We start from the raw sequence: 26,495 nt of genomic DNA on the forward strand, positions 1-26,495 counted from the left end.
GACACTTAACAGACAAATGAGGTTGGAAAGGACAGACAAACACCGGTGTCAAGTTTGCATTTATTTAATATTTAGTTTTTCCAGACCTGTGTTGGGGAGGGAGGGCACACATCATTTAGAGCGTCGTTAAACAGGTGTTTAAACGCGTTATCCCATAGCTAACTGTATCGCTTGCTTTGAATTTATTTTCTATTGTCTTTAATACTGAGCAGATGGCAGACTGCAGGCAAGGACCGTTGCGAGAAAGGCGGGGAACGGAGACAGCCCCGCTGGAGCGGCTCTCACACTAATACTCCACAGCAGAATGGCATCCCCTCCAGTCTCCACAAAGGCCCTAGTCTGCTTCTAAAAAACTGCTTCAGCTTGAGGATTTCCTTTTATTTTTTTTAGAGGTAGCCAACCAATCCAACACACAAAAAAACTGGTATATATCCTTTGTATCGCTCCAGCAACATGACTTTTCATTCATGACTGGTCAAATGTACCAACAGGGATTCCCCCTACCCATGATGTCATCAGAGAATCGACGAGTCATCAGGGCTGGTCTCATTCTAAATAACTGTCTTCTTCTGCACTTGACTGAAAGGATTTTCCCCCCTCAGCTCATCAAGTGGGTCTCCTACCATCGCATCTGCACAGCAACAGGGCGGCTACCCAAAATGGCAAAGTCTTCAAAGAGGCCAGTTACCACGGATACCACATAGTGGCACCTTGTTTCCCAAACGAAATTGCACGTTTTGTCTGCATCCCATTACTACAGGGCCCTTCAGGTGTATCAGTGCACAGCCCTCTGATACAGAGGTCTAACTGTGTCACTCTTAGGGGAAACAGCACCCCCTGCTGCAGTGGAGGCTGGCAGAGTTGCCCGCATGCAGAATAGGCCTAGCTGCTCTACGGCCCAAAAAGGCCTCTGGCAGCTTGCCTGTTCATAATTACCTTCACAGGGTAAAAACAGCACAGCATGGAGCACCTTAGCCAAATCCCAAAGGCTGGATACTTCCAGTGTTGTGACGTCTGGGAACGGGGGAGGGGGGGGGTTTCCCTAGTGAGAACAGTTTTTTTTCTCCTTTTCTCAAACTGAATTAGGCTGAAATCAACATTTTCTGTTATTTTCTTTTAATAACCTTCTGCCATCCTTACTACACACCCAGTGTTTCTAGTTAAGGTTTGGATGTTTTGGTGAACGAACCAGTGTGCGCTCACCCTGGGGGGGGGCGCAGAGAGAGAGAGAGCCTGGTATGGCCACAAGCCAAAAGAAAATAAACACAAAACAATGAAAAATACAGAGCAACAGAAACAGGAAAACGTAATATTTGTTATGGTGTTAATAATTTTGTGATGTGCTGATTGTGTGGTTATGCCCCCCCTAGTGGCGGTCCATGGAAGTACTCTGTAGCAGGTCTGTGGCTGTTTGGGCTGGAGGTCTGAATGGTGTCTGGAAACCAGGTGGGGGTGAGTGGAAGGGGCCAGTGGGTGTAGCAGCCCAGCCAGCTCTGTGATTTGGGAACTGTGCACTGAAGGGTATACTGTGGGGGGCCAGTGAGGGCGTTGTGGAGCCGGATGCCTCCATCTCAGTGAGCGTCTGCAGGGACTTCAGCCAGTGAGGTGGGTCATCCTGCAGAGAGTCCAAACTGTGGGCTGCGGATGCTGGGATGCCTGCAGCAGGTGGGTGAGAAGAAAACATTTAGCCTTGAACACTATGCCACAGCGGGGTCATGCTTCCTGTGAAGGATCTCGCATGAGATCCGTCTTTATATTTACTTATTTAGCAGAAGCCTTTGTCCAAAGCGGCACAAATGAGGAACGTATCTGAAGTTAGAGATCAGGGTCAGCCAGGAGGGCCTCGCTCAGGGGCCCAAAGGTGATATGATCACCTGAGAACTTATGACCTTCCCCACTCAGCCAAACACTGCCCAGAGAACAGCAACAAATTTCTTGTATGCTGTAAATATTCAATACAATTACATTTAACCAAATCAGAAATGCAGCCATTTGTATCATGCAGAGGGCTTTGATACACATACCCCTTTACCATTGGCTGTCATGGATACCCACTTAGAACACTCCTTACCGGCGGATAAATTCTGATTGGTTACCTGTAATGATTGCTGGGTCCATCCATCTGACCATTCCGTCCCAGCTAAGACTGTGTGACATGCCCCCTGAGCCAGGTGTGTGACCTGGAGCCCCTGTGTGGTTAATGATGGAGGGGGTCAGGGATGAGGAGGAATTCTGCAGTCCCCCAAAGTTGATATTGATGTTGGGCAGAAGAGCCCGCAGACCATCCTGCCATTCTTTCATATTTAGATTTTCTATAGAATTGCTATTTTCTGTAGAAGAGAGAAAGCAAAAAATATTCGAGAAATGTGAGTATCAAGTGCTAATTTATCAGCGTGCCACAAGACACTTCATGTTTTCCAAGACAAGCGTCCATTACTGATCCATAGTGAGACTGCAAATATAATCAGCCAGATCTTACAACCTCATTACAAGCTTTTCATTTCCATTCCATCACTATTTACAGACAACAGTTGTGCGACAATGTAAACGCCAATAAAATCCACCAATTTATTCATACAATAAAGGTCTCACGTCGCATGTTTCAATGGCAGACCTGTTCAGAGTAATCAAATCCTAACTTTGCATCTATTTCTTTGCTGTTATGCTAAAACACAAAAAAAAAAAAAAAAGTTTTTCGCTTAGCCAGGAAAAAAAACAACAGCTCTTCTCAGTCAGTGACGACAAAGAAAGACTGAAAGGTCCACATGACAACAGGAGACCAAAATGCCTTCCAGGGTTTATTTGCAGTAACCGCTCAGAAGCAGCAAAGACAACTTCAGAGATCAACTGAACGGCCTATCACTCACAGTAGAACAAGACTTACCAGTGACTCCCAGTCATTTACAGAAGGCACTGCAGATTTGATTCCCTCATATGTGCAGAACCAAATTACTGAATATGAATGTAACATCTAATTTAAAGTCAATAAGATACCATTTACAAAATAAATTTTAGTCTAGAGAAGTTTATGATAACTAAAGCAGGAGTTTGCTGGCATCTTGTGGTAACATAGAGAATTGCATTACTACTAAGACCTAAAAAATGTTTTGTTAGTTTGACAGAATTATTATAGCCAACTCTAGTTAAGAACCTTCGGCAAGTGTATGACAGAGAATTTTCCCTGAATCTTCAGGATAAGCCCATCATCCTCCTGAAATCACTGACAGTCCAGCATGTCCCCTCTGCCCCTTGATGGCCCCCTACCTGCAATGGGAACGCCCCCCAGCCCAGTGCTGTGCTGCGCTGGTAAAAAGTCCATGAAGCAGCTGCTGGTGCTGAGGCCGGCCGTGTGGTTTAGCGGGCTCCCGTGCGGCGGGTAGCCGAGCCAAGGGTGACGTGCTGGATGGCCTGGGAAACCGCAGGAGGCCAAGACCGCGCGGTGCTGCAGGTGTGACAGGTGCGGGGGGAGGGGCCCGTGTTGGGGGCGGCGCAGAGTCCCCTGCAGAACCCCAGGAGACAACTGCGACGTGTCCTGAACCGAAAGCTCCTTCTCGATTAAGTCAGCAAGCGCCTTGCGAGTGACGTCGAAGGGGTCAAAGCCAAGGTCGTCCTCCGGCTGCTTGGAGGAGCCGAAGCCAAACGCCGCCTGCCAGTCCGTGGACGATGCCACTGGGATGGTCTCTGCGGGGGGGATGCAGGCAAAACCATTATACCACACTGGAAGGGGGAGCCCAGTGGCCAAACCACACAGCAGACACCCACCTGACGTGAAGAGGCTCTGAGGCTCAGGTGCTGTGGGCCAATCAGAGTGCCCTTGGGTAGGGCCGGAAGGGGGGGCGTGGCCACCTGGGAGAGGGTTGGGGTGCCGGAAGTTGCTGTTGTCCGAGAAAAGTGACTGGGATTCGGCTGCTGCCCCTTCAAAGGGGGATCGGGCAGCAAGGGTGGACATGCTGATGGGGACGACCAGTCCAGGCTTAGTCAGGCCCGGAGGAGGCGAGGGGGACTCAGTACCGTGGTTCTGGAGAAAAGGGGAACGTTAAAACATTTTAACAAAAAAAAAAACTAAAATTAGCAAATTAGCTCACACAAGGAATCTCTTCCTGGACTTCTCACATTCCAGTGTGCAATAGTCATGGGTTGAGAAACACAGTGAGTGCAGCATAAGCAACTCTAACTGCTGGATATGAAAGAGCCACACGATTTGACCTCCAGACACCCAGCAATGCTGACACTTGGCAGCCCCTATGCCAGGTAAGATCTGAGGCCCCTGAAACAACGTAGGCAGGATCTGGGAACACTTTGCCGTCAATCAATTTCTGGACTATGCCAAGTACAACTAAAACTCAGACAACAGTTAAACTCAAAATAATTTGACACTTTTGTACTAAACGACTCTACCACTGTAGAGGTGACAATACAAAAGATTTCTCTCAAACTTAAAAGGTATTTTTCATTTTGTGAAAAGCCAAAATTTCTATGTAGCAAATGTATAACAAAAAAACAAGAAGTGATTATATATACAAATAGAGGATTTTAACCAAAATATTTAGGTTGGCAGGGTACGTTCTCAAACAAAAAATCACAGTTGTACAATTTTTTTTTTATTCCTTGGAACTACCTAACCTACCACATCTATTTTTTTCGTATTTTTTTTTTTTTACTCTTTTCAGTTCAGACTGTACGAGCTGCCTGATTCATGCTACTATGGTAACACATGAATTTACACAGCCTTTAATAAAGCTTTAATCAGTTTTTGCAGAAATAATACACCTTACCAAAATTAAACCGGAAGACGATAATGGAGCACAAGGAGAATGCAACTCTACAGCACAAGCCAACAGAAACTAATGAATGAAACTGTGAGCAATCATGCATCGAAATTCCAAGGCCTGAAATAAAGCTGCAAACAATTTTAGCAGGATGTCGCGGCTTAGCATGTCTGAATGTAATGTGTGCAGTCACATGCACGGAAATGCCCTTTAGGAGCTGAACGTCCAACGCATGGATGGCACTTACTAAGGCTGACAAGCTGAACAAATAGATGAGCCGGGGGGGGGGGGGGGGATTCAGTGTGTCAGTGAGGACAGAGAGAGTGCGTGCAGGTGAGAATGAGAGTGACAGTGAGTCAGCTAATGGGAGTCTCTGCTACTGACCAGTTGATGGCTTCCCAGGTCAGAGTCATGCTGACATTAACACACAAGAAAAATAAGCCCATATGCGTCAGGAGGTCGAAAAGAAAGAGAGACAGTATATCTTACTTGTATACTTTCCCCGTTCCCTATACTAATGGTCTGTGGTGTTTTTTCGCTGGGACTGAAAGGCAAAATGAGAAAGGATTAGCAGGGTTAAAATTTCATGAAAAAAAATGAACAACTGGTGAAAAGCACAGTTCTTCGTCTCAATGGCAGATTAAGTCAGCAGTGATAACATTTCTTACATTAAAGAGAATAATTAACAAAAGGCCTATTTCTGGACAAACAGGAAGTGGCAGTACCACTTTTTGCCCAGGCATACCTGGCAGGTTCGCAGTGTGAATAAGGGGAGGGCATGGCCCCTTGGCTTGGCCCCAGGTCCGAGTCTAGCCCGTTGCCAGTCATGTGCTCTGAGTCGGGGCCGTCCAATAGGGGCGGAGTCTTGTGGTGCTCACCCAGCCCATTGGCTATTTTGCCCGAGCCCTGCAGCCACGGCCACGCCTCTTTGCTGCTACTGTTGGGTCTGGTAAGGTTGACAGGGGTGGTCAGCAGGGGGGCGCCACTACAGCACAACAGAAGGGAATGTTTAATATGTGCTTAAACGTGATTAAGTGATGGCGAAATAATCTAGGCTGCTAAATTTGCACTCAGGAAACAGATAAACTGGTAGTAGTTCTCATGTCCCCATACCTTGATATTTACTTTTGCACCTGCGTTATCACGGGAAAAGTACCTTTGTGCTGAACTGGACTTGCCCTTTGACTTCTCGCCTGCCCCGGCTGAGCTTTGCAGGAAGTTGGGGTTCGATTTGTAGAGCTCTTGCAGAAGCTTCTGTTCGTACTCCTGGTGCTTTCCTGCCTGCACGCATACACATGGAGGCTGAGCACGGGACGAGTCCCAGAGGACGAGTGCAGCAGCGTGTGGCTGACAGCCTGATGCTGGAACCGACCTGCATCTCCTCCTTCGTGAAACTGGCCGCCTCGTCCCCCAGCTCATGGAGGTACATGCAGTCCGCCTTCGGACACTGCATACTCTTCAGGAAGTAACTGCAGTACTTTGTCGTACCTAGAGAGGCCTGGAACGAACACACACACACACACACACACACACACACACACACACACAGACACACAGACACACAGACACACAGACACACAGACACACAGACACAGACGTGTCATGTTAGCTTAAGGGGAAAAGGCATTCGCTTTACCAAGACCGCAAGCGAAAAGCCTACAGGAGGCTGGCAGGAGCTCACACTTACTTTAAGTGTTCTGCCATCCACGACCACATTGTTCACACACTGTATAGCTCTGAGGGCATCTTCAGACCGAAGGTATGTGACGTAAGCACTTGCACTAGGACCCTGGGAGTCACAGCACAGCCATATTCACCTCCACTGACTATTACCAGCATAATTACCTTACATTACAATGCACGCAACTTAACGTAAGAACGTGATTTATGATTTACATCCTAATAAACTAACCCAATAAAACCATATATAGAAAAAAAAAACATTTAGTTATTAGGCAGATCAGGCAGTCTAAAGAAGAATGTCCCAAGAGCCGTTGGTAAAGAGGACAAAGTCTCTACGCTTACCTGGGAACCTGCGTAAGACGTGCTGTTGTTGATTACCACTTTGTGAATTTTTCCGAATTTCCCGAAATATTCTGGCCTCTTTAGAACCTGAAAGTCCAGACAAGGTGCTAAGAATGTTCATTCGCTGACTCTGCGCTATCCGGCTGCTAAGTCGGCGCGAGCGGAACTAGGAAGGCATTCCAGACTCCAAAGCAAATAATGAAAATATCACAACAAGGCTGCTAAGTCCAAAGCTGTCAAAGAACGTACAACTATAAGAGGCGAGAAATTACATGTTGACATAACATCTTGCCTTTGGTGGCATCTGTGGGCAAGGCAGACAAAGAAGAGAGGCCAGGTAATAGTTTAAAAATTAGGTAGTCACACCAACATTCACCGCGACTAGGTCCTGATTTGCCCAAGAATTCTAAACAGGATCAGACTAGCATTAGCATCTTTTAGCGAGTGCAGATCCTCTGCAAGGGCCCCTTACCTCCAGCTCAGCCAGCCTCTGCGACAGCCCCACCACAAACACCAGGTTCTTCTGCACCACGCGCACGCTTCCCAGGTGTTTGCGGCTCTCTGTCATCTTCTGTTTGCGCTCGTTCTGCTTCTGCTTCTTCTCATTCTTTATCCGCTGGATCTCCTCTGGTGAGAGAGGCTTGTAGACCGCCGGGTCCTCTGGGTAGGGCTGCGCAGGAATGAGAGCTCTTAAGGCCTGGCCCTACACCCCCCCCCCCATCTAACATGTCATATTTTAACCTCTTTACACTCGTGGGACATCAGTGACAATCACATGAAGGAGACGGCTTGCTCAGCCCTGCTACATGTGCAATCACAGATGCTTCAGACTACCATCGAGAATTAGAATTTTGCGATTCATTGAATCTATGTGTCACAGTAGAGGAACACACAAGGAGACGTTTTAAGCACCTTAAATATTTATGCTAAAGCAAAGCATAACTCAGAGATAGCACCCCAGGTCATGTGACACTACTGGTCCACGGAGGAGATCAAGGACACGAGTCCCAGTGTTGGCTAGTGAGCGCCATGTACCGATTTTACACCTCTACTCCGCAGACTGGATAGCTCAGTCACTCCAGATCGCACGCTACCTTCCTACAGGCGGGGCAGAGCCCATTCTCATCTGTGCGGATCCGGTGCCAGCAGAACCGGCAGATCTGGTAACCGCAGGTGCAGGGGAAGAAGTTGATGTCATCGATCTCCAGCGGCTCCATGCAGAGAGGGCACTCCATAGCATCGTCTTTCAGCTCAGGGCTGCGGGACATCCTATAACGCGGAGGGCGGGGTACAAGGCACAGGGGCGGGGCTGGGGGAGACAGACAAGCCGTGTCGTTACAAGGGCAAAGACAGATTAAGTGCTTTATTTACCCTGAGAATATGATGTCAGATGAAGTCACAGCCTCCAGCAGTATCATCCATACTGGCATATTAAACAGAGACTGCACTATAATGAACTAACCCGACGTGTTAGCATGGCATGAAAGTACAGGCTCACTGGCATCTGAAGCAGAGGTAAAAAAACCTAGTTATCCACTGCCACACTTAATGACTCTCCACTCTACTCAGGAGAACCTGGAAATTTCAAAGTGGCTCATCAAGATTAACTCATTTCCCAATCAGAGGGGAATGAGCCTGCGGCAGAGTACAGAAGAGTCCAACTATATAAAGCCACGACCATGCAAATATGGTAGAGAAAAACCTGCGTCATGAATGTGTTCCAATTAGGAAAGTTATCTGCAGGCTTCCAGCATAAGTTGCTGATTAAGTTTTGTTGAGAGTTTGCAATTTTGAAGGGGAGACAAAAAATGATGTTAAATACAATAAAACGGCTGTAATGTTACCATGGCTCTATCATTAGCAGAAAATACTGAGGTGAATAAAAGTTGCTTAATGTCCGATCCACCCACATTTCTTCTCTGTCACTAACTAAAAATCATAAGACAAAATGAGTAATGTAATGAAGGTCAGTCACCCAAATAGAGCATCATGCATTTCTGCATTTTGTAAGGCGCACCAGAGGTAAGTTAAGCAGGATTTAAGGGTCATAATAAACTCTTAACACATTAGCTTCCCCTCTGTTATATTTAAGAAAAGCGGTATGTAAACAAGCACTTTAGTAGCTACAAATGATACTTCAGTTATATTAAGATATTGAGATGACTACATTTTCTGAAATACAAACAGATCTACTTTGACACTCTGGTAAACAAACCGCAAAACAGAAACATCTGTCTCACACACACACACACACACACACACACACACACACACACACACACACACACACACACACACACACACACACACACACACACACACAGAGAATGAACTTGGCAAGCAAAGTCCCACTCCCAAATCTTCACATGCATTTAGACTAAATGGTCACAAAAGTTCACTCAAGTTTTCCGAACATCAAGAATCTATGCATTCAGCACGTATCCGGCATCAACTCACATGAAATTTAAATGACTGACGACAGAAGGAAAGATGTCAAAGTACCATCTGTCACACAGCAGCAAACGGCATCAACCGTAACTCCTTAAGGGTGCAACTCTGTGCTACTCCTTAGCTTGTAGGGGACTCTCTACCCTGACAGGAGTTAGCAGGTTCAGTGAGTGTTACCTCACATGATTGATCAGCAGATACAACACACAGAAAAGCTAACAAGCAACTAGGGCAACTGTACTGATTTCAAACAAGTATTTATTGGAATATGAGTAATTAAGTTGCTATTCAATGGCAGTAAAGTTAAGAAAATGAAAGCTGACGAGTTTATCTAAAATATACTGACCACGGTGACAGTTTCGAACAGTTCAGTTCAAAGTCCTTCTGAGCAGACATTTACCGAAGTGGCTCACCAATGAAGTGCCATTGGTGCTCAATGTTTTCACTCCCAATAAGATTAAACTTCGGATTCTTAAGCGGCCAATCAAAGGAATGTTAGTTACGGCACTGTGGTGAAGCCGTTGTCTATTTTTTTTATCATCGTTATTTAATTTTGGGCCTAAACATACTAATTTGCACATTGTCCACTTAACCCAGTTCCCTTCAATCACAGCACACCTTCCAGTCAAAGCCAATGAGGCGCAGTCTTTACGGGGCAACATACCATGAAAGGTTTGCACACCCCTCCTGTTTGCGATGCCAAATATTCTGTGACAGTTTGCTTAATAAACCAGCCTTGCATAGCTTGTAGAATGTTGTGACCTCGTTTACTTAAATAGTTTAAAGTTGCCTCTGATAACAGAATCCCTAAGATTGTCTCACAAGCCCAGTTCATTTTGCGATGAGAGCCTGATTTCCTGTGGGATGAATCTTATGGTTCGATCCACCTTCAGTCTGGTAACGATTGACTTGTGGGCTGTCAGAGCGATACAGAGGAAGACGTCAACATACACTCACCCAGTAATGAGACAAAAATTGGCCTCTATTAGTCTTTAAAACCATTCAGCAGTCCAGCAGCTGAGAAAACGTCGCTTAAACCATGAAAAGGCTTTGGGGACCAGCGGCACAGCACTGGGCTCCTGGCCGCGTCCCCCTGGATGTCTGACTGTACCCGCGTAGCGCCCATGAGGAACAGGAAATTTCTACCCTGTCTAGCAGCAATGTTCTCTGTTTCACAGTTTCAAACTCCAAAAATCTGAATCCTTTTCACACCCTTTAAAAAAAATATTAAAATGTTTATTCACTAACAGCGCTCACCCCTCTAGTAACCCCCACTTTCAGGAGAGACCCGGGGTGAATTCGTCAAGATATTTCGCTGGGCAGTAACTTTCTGGCGCTGTTGGAGGTAATACTTCATACGTAAACAACTATCGGTGATACCCATGTCAGGGACACTAATGCTGAAACAGAAAAATACAGATATTTGTGGAGCACTGCAGCACCAGCAGAACATTTACCAAGAATTGTAAAACTCTACGTTCACTGAAAGGTTCCGGTATGTATTGTGGCATGTAAGGGACATTACTTACTCCATTAGTATACTGTTCACTAAAGGTATGATGTCAAAGACCTGGACGAATGTTAAACATGAAACGGCTACAAAATTAGATATTTTTAAAACACTGAAATTCTGTAAGGCATGAATATTACACATGAGCATATATCCAGGTTATGACAAAATGAGACCGAGCTCCACAAGGGGTAACCTGTGACTGATCCACAGCTGGTGTGCCTACTTGGTGTATGCAAACATTATAAATAGAGCTTTTTAACCTTCACCGACAGAAAATGAAACGAGAACAGAATCAAGGCAAGCTCAACCTGAAGAAATGCTGCAAAACAAATGAACGTATATTCGAAATTGAATTATGAACTGTAAAGCAGCCCTCAATTCAACACACTATTTACAATATACCAGCTAGGAAAATCCCAAGCAGGAAAGAAATATATCAACAATTCCTGCGTGTCTCTCTTAAATTTTACCATCAGATGACAGTTACTGCTACCTCAGCCGTGCAGTGCACTTGCAAGTGCGATTTACATGCCTGACACGTTTATACTATCGGTGGAGCTGCTGACAGGGGCTGCAACGCTAGTCCTCGCAGGCCTTTAGAGCAAAAATCAAGTACAGCATTGCAATCACATTTGCACAAGACTGTCTCTCCTACAGATGCTGACCCAGTAACTACCCCTGTTTGCAGTGCATTAGTCAATGAGGGATATAGCCTAAAGTTTTAAGTGTAGGAAAAAACACAGTTACATACTACTGAAGGCAGGTACGTAAGGCATTCAAAACGAAAGATACGCAACGAATGTACACAGGGACCTCAAAAACATCATGAAAGTTCGTTTCGGCAGTAACAGGGGTAAGGGAGTACTTGGCGTGTATTAGTCTTTAAAACCATTCATCAGTCCAGCAGCTGAGAAAATGTCGCGAAAATGCTTCCAGATCCATCGGCACAGCACCGGGCTCCCGGCCGCGTCCCCTTGGACGTCTGACTGTACCCGAGTAGCGCCCATGAGGAACAGGAAATTACTACCCTGTCTGGCTGCAATGTTCTCTTTTTCACAGTTTCAGAAAACCCCAAAACTTTGAATCCTTTTCATGACCTTTAAAAAAATATATATGTTTATTCACTGACAGCACTCACCCTTCAAGTAATCCCCACTTTCAAGACAGACCCGGGGTTAATTCGCCAAGATATTTCGCTGGGCAGTAACTTTCTGAAGCCGTTGAAGTTAATACTTTGTACGTAAATAACTATCAGTGATACCCCTGTCAGGAACACTAATGTCGTTAATGTCCTGCTGTCGGCAGGCAAATTTCAATACAGCTTGTCGTTGAGCGCTACTGCTGTAAAACAAAGTTACTCTGGTCGATGCCGGTGAAGTGCCAACGACAAGGACGGGATTATAGGGGAGTCTTAACTCTGGATGGCGTTTTTCTCTCAGTGTGTCGTGCGATTAGATATAAAAAAATACAAAAAGGTGCCATGTACGGTGGACTACAAGGCCCCCGGACTGAAGGCGGTAGTTAGCCGGCTAACCCGCTTAACTACAGAGCAGCCGCGGCCTGCACTGCCGGGGCCGAGCCTGGCACTCTGCGCCGACCAAGAGCGACACATTCTCGGCACCGGCAACACGCCGCTCCCCCGCGGCCGTGCAGTGGGAACCAGCTGGAGACGGTGGCCAAGTAATGAGACGGTGGTTCGTGCTCGTGTGCGCAGATGTGGCTGATCGTATTATAATTCGAGGCAGATTCTTGGCGACTTCTGTGGGATACTCACCCTGTCTTTCTATTGCTTGGAGGACTCTTCTCCAAGGGAAATTCACACCAAAATGGGGCGGGGATCGGTTACCTTTCAGAATAGCTCAAGATGTGTAAACAGACACCTCGGCTTCCTTCTTTTTTAAAACTTTACAACTTTATTTGCTTTGTTGCGAAATACCTTGCTTATTCTATCTGTTTCTTTGAGTATCACTAACACCTTCCAGCCACCATCTTACACTGAAACTGGGAGGGAGGGGGCATTCTTAACGTACGGAACGTGCGCAGAGGGTGATAATAAATGTTTCATGGGTAATACAGAGACACCTTAAATAGTTTGTTTGAATCGGAGCAAAAATTATTGGAAACTTCTAATATTAAAATAAAAATGTAGCTACATATAAGTTCTATGAAATTCGTTTTGATTTAGAGACAACTATCTATGTAATTTGAGATGTAAATATAATTGCACACCTACGCTGTATTCGAGCACTACAAATCCCATGATGCAAAAGTACAACGTTTCGGGAACTGTAGTCGGCTTCCTGTATTGTGGGTACTGCCTTTCAGCGTTTTAAACTACGCCTTGTATATATGCCAATAAATATACTTATGTGTGAGTATATGTGTGTTAAATTTTAATCGTTCAGAAAGAGCATTGAGATGATACATTTGTTTTTTTTTTTTTAAGTTACATCGTACAAAAGTTTTACATCCATCCATCCATTTTCCAAACCGCTTATCCTACTGGGTCGCGGGGGGTCCGGAGCCTATCCCGGAAGCAATGGGCGCGAGGCAGGGACAACCCAGGATGGGGGGCCAGCTCATCGCAGGGCACCTTCACACATCATTCACTCACGCATGCACACCTACGGGCAATTTAGGAACTCCAATTAGCCTCAGCATGTTTTTGGACTGTGGTGGACCGGAGTACCCGGAGGAAACCCCACAACGACATGGGGAGAACATGCAAACTCCACACACATGTGACCCAGGCGGAGACTCGAACCCGGGTCCCAGAGGTGTGAGGCAATAACCAGTGCACCACCATGCCGCCCTCCAATTGAAACAGTATTACTTAAATTAACAAGAAATAAGCAATGCTCATATTTATCGAATCCCAGCAAAACCCTTCAAATGACGAAGTAAAAGTCCGAACCTGCAGGCTGGAGTGAGAGTTTCAATTCGAGACAAGTCTGCACATGCAATTATATATATGTAACAGTTTTATTATCTTGGAAATAGTCTGTAGGGTTTCAAAACTACCTCAACGCTCCTGATGTCGCTAATTTCAGGTTTATAATGGAATAATAAGACTTCTGAACGCGTGAGTGTTATGCCAGATGCGTGAGAGGTGGCAAACCTGCCTTCCGTGAGCGTCAGACTCTGACTTTCGGTGGATAGTGATTCAGTATTACTCAGCATTAGGAGCCACCATTCATAATAACTAATTTATTTTCCCCGTCACAGTCCACTGCCGCATAACATTATGAAAGCAGCCCGAAAACCTCCTAATATTTACCCGCAACTGTATTTTCATAATTGCCCAATTCTGCTGGAAAATCGCGAACCTGGCAACCTTAGAATTAAGTCAACAAGAAAAAAAGCAGATATAGATAGGCTGCGAAATTTATTCCCCAAGCAGTTCAAAGATATTGCGTAACAACAATAACAAAATCTATAGGGCTAATGGTAACACTTTACTTCATGGGATACAACTAGTAATAACTCGAAAATTTACTGAATAAGTACGTACAAATTATGAACAATTGCAGTAGCCACTTGAGGTAAAAGATCACGATTCATGAACGAACAAATTGAGATCAGTATTTCACTTGTAATATTCATTGCTTATTCCTTAAATATAATGCACAAAGGTTTACAGCATTCACACATAGTAACAAATATATAGTAACAGCTTGAGACAAAACATATGCGTCATGATTAATTCATCGTGAATTAATATGAGTTCAGTATGTAAGATTTAGTTTGTGTTTAACTAATACATAAGATAGGCTACTACATTATTTATGCCCGGTCAAGTAAAGTACTGGGCTACGGTATACAGGTCACATGACTGGGTTAATTCCACCTTTTAACTATAGGCGAGGTGTCACGTTTATCTTGGGAGCAGCGATTACTTAGGCGTAATTCAATAATTTTTATTGTTTTGGTACAATCAGGGGCGCTGCTAAGGATTTTGGGCCCCATGAAAAGAATCTTGACAGGGCCCCCAACACAGTTTATTGGGGGCTTCTCTGGGCCCCCTCTCAGTCATGGGCCCAGAGAATCGTCATCGTTTACCCCCCCTTTACAGTGCCCCTGGGTACAATTATTTACCCGATATAGTATTAATAGTAAATATTATGCATTAATACATTTTTCAGTGATTAGTGCTCTGTATCGTTTACCGTTTTTCATGTTACGTATGGCAGGTATATCTTCACAGTTTGAAATCCAAGAACTGCTTGATATGTAAATCGCATTTAATACCACGCTTATAGGCCTATTTCATCTGTGATGCACATAACCAAGATGTGTCACGGCAAACTGACTATCGGATCCATTTCTCTGTAATTAATATAGGGCATGATTAAAATTCCGCAAAAGATTTATTTTTCTCTTATTCGTTAGGCAGTGCAATTATAAAACATGGATTTTAACATTAATCACAATTCACATGTGTGTTATATATTCGGATGTTGTGATTATTATTATTATTCCATGCGCTCCAGTCTAGGTTGAACCCCCCAAACCAAACTGACAGCGTTCCTCCTTAATATCCCGTCTTGTGTCTTTTATACTTTATTTGAAAATCTGTAAATTTGCACTGTAACCTGTTTCCAGGACTTTTTTCAGAGGTAACATGATATCCTTTGTATTCCACAGCAATTGTAGATAACATTGTTACAACCATTTCAGTTTAACTTCACGCTAATCTTCTATTGTGTTTGAACTGATTTTCAGGATACACTATATTACTGTATTCATGTAATTTATGATAATTGCTTAAACAGTAATTGATGAATTTATGAATTCTATAAATCTTCATCACTTTCATACTCTTCTGGGTTGTTTTGTGGTCCAAAAGGATGGCCCTGGGGTTTGAGGCTGAGAGATAAACATGTGTTCTGGAGCTTAAGAAGTTCTTCTCGATGATCCTGGAAGTCTTCTCTGAGAGAGGAGTCCTGCTGGGGGGAAGTCCGGGAGATGTAGCCCTGATCTGAGTCACTTAACGGCCTTTTCAAAGCGTACTCTGCTTGCATCCAATCACTTGCAGCCCCTGGCAGGAATTCTTCCTCCTCAGAATAGGAAGTCTGAGAGTTCCTGGGACCTAATGACTGCTGGACGGCTATCTGTGTCCTTAGCATTTCGTCGGAAAGGCTACTGGAAGATGGCGATTGATTTTCATCAGTTTCTTCGGGCAGACTTGCTGGTCTCCCCTGATGCCAAGTATGACTTTGGGGAAACAGCTCTTGAATAGCTGCATCTTGACAGACCATGGGGTGAATTTCTGCTCTATACACCCTCATATCATCATCTACAGCTGGTTGTGCAGCGTATTCCTGGCTGTGATCTAGTTGAGCAGATGGATAAAATGAGTATACTTGGTTTAGTTCTGGGTGAGCAGAATTGACATGCTGAGTGAATATCTTTCCCTCGCTCTCGTTCATGATTGGTGTGAACTGAAAGATCCCCATGCCTTCCTCACTCACTTGTACTGTATTAACTAAGACAGGAGGCCCTTCCTTACAGTCTGGCACACACTGTAAGACGGAGCTATTTTGCGTCTCTACAAGAAGAGGGCACTGCAGGTCTGTATCTAAAGCATCTTCCTCACTATCCACGCACTCCTTCTCAAACCAGTCGGGGTGCTCAAGCTGGTAGGCTTCGAATGCCTCAATGGCGTCCCTCAAGGCTCTTCCCGAGGGACAACTGAAGTATTCATCCTGAGCTATGCCTTCGATGCGATTCACCTTCCCGGGCTCATATTTCTCTTTGTCCAGGATTCGGAAGTAGAGCTCTTCAAAGTGCTTCATTAGCTTGTACTTGACGGTGATGTTGAAGGGTGGGGGAACATCATCCTCTGAAGAAACGTCATCAAAGTAAGCCACTATGTACTTCCCAAATGCAGCTGGGTGCAGCAAGTCTGGTATGATGAGGCTGAAAGCGGGAGTGAGCATGTCCCCGGTGGGAGAGCGCACATCCTCTTTCAACATCACCCTTTGCCTCGTGCACATGGCGTTCCACTTGGCCTGCACTCCCCGGGAGCAGAGGATGAGGATCTTGTCGGAAGACTTCTCCATCTGCTGCTTCTGAGAGTCTAGCCACTGCATGCGGCCCACTGTGCCCAGCTCTGCTGTGTCCAGCATGTCCAGAACCACATCGGTACCACACTTAGCCCTCAGAAAGGCACTCAGCTTGAGCACAATGTCTTTGTACAGGGTGTGGTCCAGAGAGTAGATGACGAGCACTCTCCTGGGGCCATTAGAAGACGTTTTTTGTTTGTCTGGTATATTAGGGGTGATGGTGAGATCTGTGAAAAGTAAGTTTCTATAAATTTACACAAGTCTTAGGTAATTTTTTAAACGTTTCTAGCACTGAGAATTTAACCATGTCATAATGACATTTCTATTGTCAACGACAGCTGAGAAAAAAATGAAATTTTACCTTCCACGAGTACTTCACGTGGGACACCTGAAAATGAGAAGAACGATAGAAAGGCTGACTTACATTCTCCATTATATAAGTGCAAGGAATCAAAATCTAATAATGAACAAAATGAAAAATATATTGTAATTGTTACACTGTTGCTATGTATGCTATGTTTTATTGTATTTATCATATTGTGTCATCTTTTCACATTGTTTTATTTTATAGATTTGTTGCATGATGTTGCCATTTCATTTTATTGCCTGAGAAAGGTGCTATGTAAATAAACGTTGCTTGCTTGCTTTTCTCCAAGCCAAATTGCTATAATTTCACCAAGTATCCACATGAAACCAGGCCACACTATACTACATCACCATCATTAGCTATATGCTATTAGACTATCCATTGTCACTATTCATATCAGAGCTTTTCTGAATCCTAGGACACACATTGTTGTCATGTTTGATACCAACCTTTGCGAGGTTTCCGGACCCAAAAATACATGGCGATGCAACATAAAACCCCCAAGGCCAGGGAAACCCCAACGATGACGGGCCAGATCAAAGGCTTTTTGTTTTCTGATTGAAAATAATGGAAAACAGAGAGTTAAGTTCCATCAAAGTTTTATTCTTAGTCTGACATGGAAAAGTCATGGAAAGTCACTGTGACCACAGTGCAGTCCAAATACAACTCGCTGACTAGCATAACATATTAATTTGACTTGAATTTGGAGTCAAAAACAGGGAACTATAAAGAATTTAGAGTATTTATTTGTCATTTAAACCTTCAGCTAACATTGCGCATAGTGGATTAACTTAAATACTCTCTAATTAATAAAAAAATAAATACTAATTTTCAAATCAGTAAAAACCTGAAAACATCTTCCACAGGCAAACCCACCCCCCAAGTGATTCACAATCACCTTGCAGTCCAACAAGGGAACCAGCCTTCAATTTCAGGTTTTTAATTTTTTATGTATGGTAACAATAACTTGCCAGTAAAAATGCCTGCATTTACATCTGAATACAGTACAATATACTTAATATAACAGCAGATAATTATTTAAAAACTGTTCCCAGTAATGCTGCAACTATACACTATCAATTTAAAAGTTATGCTGTAATCTGTCATGCTATCTATTGCAAAAAATACTGTACGTAACAACATAGAAGATGAGGTGAGTTTTTAACAAGGAAATTTGCGCTGTGTTTCTTTAAATAATCACAGGCACCGTGGACACATGCATGATGGCAACGCCCTAAAGCTCACTGAACTTTGTACCAAAAATGATTCTTACAAAACCGGTAGGACAAAACATAAACTGTTGCTCTGCATAAGGACCACTGCAATGAGGGTTGAAGATGTAGCAAAAGCACACCGCAAGTGAGCCTTTAAATGAATGAATTAGCAGGAAAACTGTAAAGATAACCGCCCTGATTAGTGTATGAGTAAATATTTCATTATGTCCCATGACCAAGCGCTTGTCTTTTTGTGTTTTATATAGGTTTGAGGATCTGCATTTGTTTAAGATAACTAAGAATATAAAGTGTTCAGTACTCTGAGGTAATAATAGAGCATCCAGCTGGCTCTATATGCAAGACTTCTTAATCCCACCTAAAATTACATTTACGGCCAGTTTCACAATTGAAGAAACGGCAGACAGCTTGCAATGACACCAGTTAGTTTTGGTTGTTGACAGCTCATCACAGCCATTTAGTGTTTCTCACCCTGCTCACTGATTCCCCCTTGTGCTGAGTCTGAAGAACATTTTAGGCCGTATAAAACCAGCCTGGTATTCATTATCATTATCCAAATACTGGTCATCCAACCAGTTTCTGTGGAATTTGCGTTTTCCCATAGCGATGAGAGATAGATAACATTACTTCCTGGCCACCTTGAACTAGGAAACTTGTTTGTTAATAGAAGCTACTGTCCCTCCCCCACCCCCAAATAATTGCTGCTAGCTGCACTCACTCCTGGAGAATGTGTCATACAAAAGTCAGCAACATAAAATCTATTCATTCGCGAACAAGTAAATCAATGTTATTTTCCACATTCGTACGAAGACTATAGCATTCTAATACAGATTAAGGCATGTTTCAGATCATATTCAATTTAAAACAAAGTTAACCTTCATAAGACTTTTTAAGGATCCCTAGAAACCCGCTATAACTGACTTTGATCGTCAATGGCTTCAAGACTATTTTATTTTTCTACTTATGCTGTTACCTATGCTGTTGACCTTAATGCATCACTGAGCCACTCAAAGACATCTTAGAATGATTTGTTGTGAAAAACAGAGCTCTCTGACAATGATCAGAGTGAACCAGACACCAGTAAGAGCAACCCAAGAATAGGAGAAAGCCAAAAAAAACCCTCTAATTTTGCTGTATTTATGTAAGAAATTTCTTTAGGATTTGTAGCTAACATCAGCGACGTGTATTTCTTTGACAATTAACTTATTTTAGAAATTATGTATGTATTGCACTCACCAGTACAGATACTAATTTTTTTCTGGTGTCGAACACAGTCATTTCTACACCGATGGAAAAATGGCTGAATCTGAAAGAAAGATGAGAAAGATCAGAAGGTTTTTATTACACCTGCTTGTGTCATGGACTGACTAAGGGGGGCCATGAAGGGAGGGGGGGGCATAAAATCATGTCCACTAGGCAGTTTGCTTTTGAAAAACTGAGATATAACCTTCCGTCTCTTCATTTGCTCCATAAATTGTTGAAGCCTGCTCACCTCACCATGCACTCTTTAGCCTTACAATGCAAGCTGATTTAGCATTTGGCTAATGCCACCGACGACACAACAGTAAATAAACAGTCTAAAATACAGCTGATTGGCAGATATCAAATTGTAACACTCAGCTAGTAGTCAATACCGTTTGCCTTGCCACATTTTTGTTTTTTAAAAATGGATATAATTCAGACTTTTATTTAAAAAGTTTTTTTTGGCTTGTGTTAATTATTTCTAGGTAATATTTTCACAATTGTTCTCCGCTGTACTGCTAATGATGCTTCAAAAGTTAGCTGGTTACACAGTCCATGGCCTGTGTTACTGTAACTGTGTGCAGATGGGTGAATGCAACCTCCCAATTGTTACATAGAAAAGATAAGGCAGACGGGCCAAGCCAGTGATGGGACATCAAAGCCACAATGAAATGGACCCCCCCCCCCCCCCCGACTCACCTCAACAGAAAATTCACAGCATGTCCGAGGCCATTTCCCAAGCTGAAATGTCACATTCATTCGTTTCAAGTCATTCTGCAAGAACCAAGAGGATAAATAAAACATGTCATATATCAGTCGTTACTATGGTTTTGGGATGTGTGTGTGTGTGGGTTTGCATAGATCACATTTCAGTAAAACCTGAAACTTCCTTACTTTTGGGGACACTTCTTCAGGTCCCCATTTGGATAACCTCAATTTAATAAAAATCTGTGAATGCAATCAAAAGCGTAAAAGTGCCAAAAGTCTTGTATTTTGGTTGGCTACTTATGGTTAAGGTTAGGGCTGGGTGGGGGTTAAGGGTCTCGTGACTGGGATTAGGGTTTTTCCCATAGACGGTCCGAATTTAGTTAGGTAGACCAACTTGTGTGTGTGTGTGTGTATATGCTTGTGAGATGACTGTACCTGCGAGACAGTCTCAGAGTTTGTCTGCCCAGAGCACTGAACTGACACCTTGTACTTGACGGATGACTCTTCGCCATTGAAATACACAGCGATAGCATCATTTTCACCAGCGACCCCTGACCTCCTCAGGTCGATGTTTGATTTCCATAAACTCCCTGAAACGCCATAGAACACACAATGTTATTCTTCTTAAAGAGAGTCCCATGGGGGGGGGCGTGGGGTATGAATTCTTAGGGGAATCTATGATATTTAATTGCTTGGATGTTTTCTGTTGTAATTACTGTGCGCCTGTGGAAAGAATCATAATTAACTGTAGTGATTTAAAAACAGTCCCTGAACAGCATACTGAATTATACTGGTTTTAATTACATTCAAAGGAAAAGAAATAACTCCACAGGTAAAGGACAGGTAGGGAATGTAGGAGAGAAACTCTGTCCTGCAACGGGGCAGGAATAGGAGCTGCAGGTTAGCAAATCCAATATAAGGCCCCCATTGTCCCTTATCCTTGGAATGAGAGACACTCACCACTTTCTGAGCATACATACGTCCTTTTCATCATCCTATCTTGACAGCCTGAGCAAACAACACATAATTCATTATCCTAAACTATATTATTATCAGTCAAGACAAAAATTGCTTCAATCAGTGTTTCTCAAACCGGTCCTCAGGGACCCCGGACAGTCCATGTTTTTGCTCCCTCCCAGCTAATGCTAGGGGGCAAAACCGTGGACCATCTGGGGGTCTCTGAGAACTGTGCTGAGAAACACTGTCTTAAATACCGTTTCTTTAATTCAAAAATGCCATCTGTTACTATTGCTACTGTCTAAAATGTAGAATAAAACTTCCGATACTTGCACTACCTTTGACATTTACAGCCCAGAACACTTGCTATTCCAATTACTATTGCATATATTCCAAGTACCTTTACTTATCTGTTTGATTATTCATCTGATTTATTTCACTTGTGCTTCCTGTTTTCTATTTTATTTATTGAATCTTAAACCTATGTTGTTGTGTAATTTATGTTTGGTGCGGGAATTAACGAAGTACATCCATACATACAAAAAACATTCCATATGCATTGAAACATCTTTTGTCATTAAAATCTTCCTGCTTTTTCCAAACAATACTTTCTGAGTTTGCTAGCCTGGTCTTTTTTAATTGTGATAATCTGTCGTTCTCACCTGGAACAACAATATCTTTGGAAGTATTATATATGTCGTGGCCCATATTTGGCTTTGGAAGGTTACTGACAGTAACCAGGTACATCTGGCCGGGGTCCACCACCAGACTGTCCAGTGAAAATGACCACTAGAAAGAGAAACAGACCATAATGAGAAAAATGTTAATACTTAGAACCCTTTATTGCAGATATGCAGAATACAGAGGTGTTGGTTATACAGAGTTCTATAGACTGTAGTGATTGTTAGAATAAAAATCACAGTATAGGTTATTTTATCGAATGCCCTTGTATATATATATGTTTAGGGCTCACAAAAAACAAACCACTATATAATTCTGTTGTTATTATATATTTACTTACATTTTCAGAATAGGCATTCTTCATGGAATTAATTGCATTCAGAAATATGTAGCGGACACAAAAATTCTGGTTGCTTGACATTTTCAGTACATGGACCTCTGTTCCGTTGAGAAATTTGATGCTTCCTAAGGGAGAACAATGCATCCTCATTAGTCAAGCCGCAGGCCCTTATCACTTAAACGCACTGTTAGAAAAGCGTAAGAAAATGAGAAAGCAGTCAAACCCACCCTAACGCCCAAGACTGTATAATGCTCAGAGCTTCTCTGTCTACCTGCAGTCTTGTCTTAATCTTTTTGTTTTTTTTTAAGAGCTTTGAGGTTTTTCTGTCGCCGCATGACAAACTTTATTGTAAACGATAAATTGAAATGCTGGGAATGCCTTCGATAGCTTGATTTTGATAAGGGCCAAGCTGCAAAATGTGGAAAGTTGACTTGGCATTTCAAGCCCTCACTGATGCAGATGCGGAAATGCACATGGAGCTCCACGGTGGTGCACCTACCGTCCGACCTGGCTTTCCATTTCACCATCAGCACTGGCACCTGCTTGCCGTCCTCCTCTCTAACTTCAATCGTCACCTGTAACTGGTCCGGCCCAGTTGGAGTAAAATCATTTGGCTTTAACCAGTCCTTGTCCAAGCAGTTATCTGTACAGTGAGAGAAAGAGTTGATAGATAGAGCACAGACATTTCCCACAGGCTGCCCTGAGCTTTCATAATGCATCACGATACTAGTTTTAATAGCACAGCATCTGACCCACTTAATGCATCAGGAAACTATTTTATCTCAGTTAGCTGTTACAAGCAAGAGTGTAGGAGCTGGAGGAAATCTGTACTCTCCAATACTTATTTTTAATAAATAATATAAATGAATGATATTTAATAAACATACTTTTGTATTTAAATTATGTAACTGTGCCCCCTCCCCTTACAATACTCTGTCCTACTACATTTCCTTTAAAGGTAAAGTAGCAGAACTATCGACAGTAAAGTACCTTAACTGTGTTAGAACAATGTTATTTTAGATCATTTAACAGCATCTACATTCTGTCTCAACCCAACGTAAACAAAATGGGAACTATGGAGGAAAGTATTGACAATGAGGTGAAATACCGCAGGGTCACTTTTTATTACGAAAAATTTGTATTGCTGGTCAGAAGATTAATATCAGGCAAAGAATACAGAACGAAGTCTCTTATTTACAGAGACTCTTTGTATCTCTTTAGCCATTAAATCATCGCCATTATGTAAAATCCCGCCATTTGAGGTGAGCACCAACACAGGGATTCAGAGCTGATGAGCTAATTCTTCAGATGATCCACGTTGCATTAACTGTGCAAATTAAAACACAGGGATTAACTCTCTGGATTCCAGACAAAAATTACAATTAAATGTGTTGCAAAATCAACAAGTACCTGCAGCAGAAGCGGACAGTGGACAACAACTGTTATTCAAGAAGGACAACGGCAAGTGATGACAGAGGACTTAATCACAGCCAAGGGGGAAGCTTTATAAGACAGCCAAAGGGACTGTGGATATTCTCCAGAGAACATGGGGTTCATTGTGTCCTAAAGACTGGAAAGTTCCAGATGACAAGTGATGAGATGTAAGCCTCTCTTCGGCTTCACGAAGCACATGTGAGAGAACATGCAATTAGGAACAGACCTGAACTTCAGCAGTTCTCTATCCTATCCGTTCGGTACACAAAGCTTTCGCGAACAATGTAGACAAGGAACACAGCACAGTGGCAAAAAGGCAGAAGTTCAGAGAAGAAGAGGAACTGAAGAGTTTGCCACTGACAGCTTATCTTCTAAACACCACGCTGGTAGCATCACACCATTGGCAGATATGGTTGCCCCCCGACCAGGTGTTTCGTCAATAGAATGATGCGAGTGAAAATGTTGCTTTGTGTTAAAAAAACAGGCTTCCAAAGAAAGAGATGGCAGCTTACCCGAGACATGAGTAACACCTGAATTTTTCATCTGGCCGGGTCTGTTTGAATCCCATTTGGGTTCAACGGACCAGGGGTGCCATTCGAGATTCTGGGCCCCATTAAAGTGAATATTGGGGTCCCCAACCCAGACCAATCCAATTACCCCCCCCTCCCCAGTACCCCTTCAATGGACTGTACAATTTACTTATTGAATAGGTAGCAGAAGCCAGAAGGGAAAATTACGGTGGCTGAAGTCAAGGTTGGGCAAAGCATTCAATAACCAAAGGGCTGAGGATTTACATGCACACGGGAAGTTAACAGCTGCCATTCTCTATTTCTGCTCCATATTTACATTAACATGCAGCGCAAACGTTTCACCTAATGCTGCCAATCATGTTGTTTTCATCTACTGCAGACGTAGGATAACAAATACAACAACAAGGAGGAATCAGTTGGAGGTCTTACTTATATTAGCTCTGCATCCAAGGCCCTGTAAAAAAAATAAATAAATAAAAAACACTGCTTTGAAAAGGGGCCTCACAAGTTCTTCAAAGAGCAATCACTGCTTCTCCAGAAATTAAATTCGGAATAAAGCCCTTATATAGGTCCAAACATTTTCTTAATCGAATTACCAATGACAGAAGATTATTGTATACAGGTTCACACATTATTCTAATCTACTAAAAATAGCTCCCCATAGAATTAGAAATACAGCAAGCGTAAGTTTAAAGCTTATTTTTATATGTGTTATGATTAAACTTAACATCGTGTTTGTTTTGCGTCGCTCAGGGAGAAAATGAATCATCGCTCGGCGCGGCAGGTAAATTTAATCTAACGATACCGTACACAAATAGGCTTCTTTTTTTAAAAAAAATATTACGAAAAAGACGACGGTCTCTTTGCTGTAATATAAACCTAATCCATTTCTGACCGACACCCAATATTACTGTAACTTAAACACGTTGCTATATCTCAATAATTAGAATCACAGATAAAAACGACGACTTTGACTTTTACCTCCTGCGTGCAGTTCGGAGGCGGCCCACGTAGTATACGAAGACCCGAAAGCAGCACGATTTGTGTCGATAACAAAAATGTAGTGTAAGGAAACTTCATTTTCTCTTATTATGAAAATGACGGCGTTGAGTCGCAGCCCATTGTCTGTTCCCAGAGCGCCTATTAAACCGAAAGCGTCTATAATAATATAGAATTACATCGAACTACTGGCAAAGTAACGCGTTTCTTTGTTATTTTTTGAGTTACATATGATATTAATTGGTAAATAAGTGAATAATTCAGCGGAGTGCGATCAACGTTGTTGTTACACCGCCGGGTGATTTTCCGATTAGGTAACAGCAGTAAACTTCCCTTGAAGAAACTTCCTGGTGAAGTTATGCAAATATTTGCGACATCCGACATTACTGGAAATGACAGTGTTTTGTGACTATACCATTTATTTGGGATAGTAGACTGTCAAAATACAATGAAATATCTCCATTATAAGAGAAAGGCTAATTAAAGCGGTTTATGAATTGAAAACGTGCCCCATTTAGTTTATTAAAATTGCAGAGCATAATGCTGTATTTATCTCTAAAGTAGCAATGCTATTCGTTTTTTTTGAAGACTTGTAAAGTGTGCATTATTTAGTTATGTGTTAAAATTATTTCTAAAACATGAAAATCATAGGTAGGGGTGTTAGAGGGGCACAGATACCCTGCAGAATTCAGGGGGTCCAGCAGTCCCGCAAAATGTGATGAGGGGATACCCCAACCGCTCTTCCGAGTAGCACAATGTACTGGGGGAGGGGGGGAGTACTCCAATCCAGATGGTAAAATCTACTGAGGAGGGGGGCAAAGTGACATTTTGTCAGACAGTCTGAAGGTCAAGAATTTTTAGCCACGACCCTGGCTGTGAAAAAACATCTGAACTTTAATTACAGATCTACACCGTCTGCGTCACAACTTATCAAAATATTACTGCATGCCGTATGATAAAAAGAAGTGGAATTATCAATAAATCGCTCGTGCTGATGTCAATCATTTTAATGCGAAATTGACAACGTATCAATCTTTTAATATCATATGAAGATATGTGCATGAACCACGATGATCCAGGATAGGAAAATGTATCAATGGATAGATTTCGTATGATTCATGACCATCATTATCTTTTTCTGTTTTAACATTAACTGCCATTTCATAATAGATTCATAATAGAAAA

At 42.8% G+C, this 26,495-nt stretch overlaps 2 protein-coding genes across 5 annotated transcripts; both read right to left on the bottom strand.

Moving 5' to 3' along the window:
- Window positions 1-48: 48 nt before the first annotated feature.
- LOC125738782 (CCR4-NOT transcription complex subunit 4-like) lies at window positions 49-12,782 on the bottom strand. Of its 4 annotated transcripts, none has more exons than XM_049008106.1 (13): window positions 12,530-12,782; window positions 7,889-8,103; window positions 7,267-7,464; window positions 6,795-6,881; window positions 6,457-6,558; window positions 6,142-6,267; window positions 5,926-6,050; window positions 5,515-5,754; window positions 5,259-5,313; window positions 3,763-4,018; window positions 3,265-3,681; window positions 2,097-2,189; window positions 49-1,656 (listed from the first exon to the last, which is right to left on the bottom strand). In XM_049008106.1, exons 2-13 carry the CDS (start codon window positions 8,060-8,062, stop codon window positions 1,367-1,369), a joined length of 2,163 nt encoding a protein of 720 aa, XP_048864063.1. In that variant the 5' UTR covers window positions 8,063-8,103; window positions 12,530-12,782; the 3' UTR covers window positions 49-1,366. The 4 variants fall into 4 exon arrangements, with proteins under 4 accessions (XP_048864063.1, XP_048864060.1, XP_048864062.1 ...); XM_049008103.1 differs by having other exon boundaries at window positions 2,097-2,330; XM_049008105.1 differs by having other exon boundaries at window positions 2,097-2,330; window positions 5,515-5,715; window positions 12,530-12,781.
- Window positions 12,783-14,121: 1,339 nt separating this feature from the next.
- Window positions 14,122-25,652, bottom strand: LOC125738841 (interleukin-17 receptor A-like). Its single transcript, XM_049008289.1, has 12 exons — window positions 25,293-25,652; window positions 24,741-24,765; window positions 22,847-22,990; window positions 22,348-22,472; window positions 21,989-22,115; window positions 21,330-21,377; window positions 20,805-20,959; window positions 20,361-20,435; window positions 19,656-19,725; window positions 17,637-17,741; window positions 17,182-17,208; window positions 14,122-17,047 (listed from the first exon to the last, which is right to left on the bottom strand). Exons 1-12 carry the CDS (start codon window positions 25,389-25,391, stop codon window positions 15,549-15,551), a joined length of 2,499 nt encoding a protein of 832 aa, XP_048864246.1. The 5' UTR covers window positions 25,392-25,652; the 3' UTR covers window positions 14,122-15,548.
- Window positions 25,653-26,495: the final 843 nt, after the last annotated feature.

Source organism: Brienomyrus brachyistius, chromosome 3, assembly GCF_023856365.1.
Source record: "Brienomyrus brachyistius isolate T26 chromosome 3, BBRACH_0.4, whole genome shotgun sequence".
NCBI classification, from domain to species: domain Eukaryota; kingdom Metazoa; phylum Chordata; class Actinopteri; order Osteoglossiformes; family Mormyridae; genus Brienomyrus; species Brienomyrus brachyistius.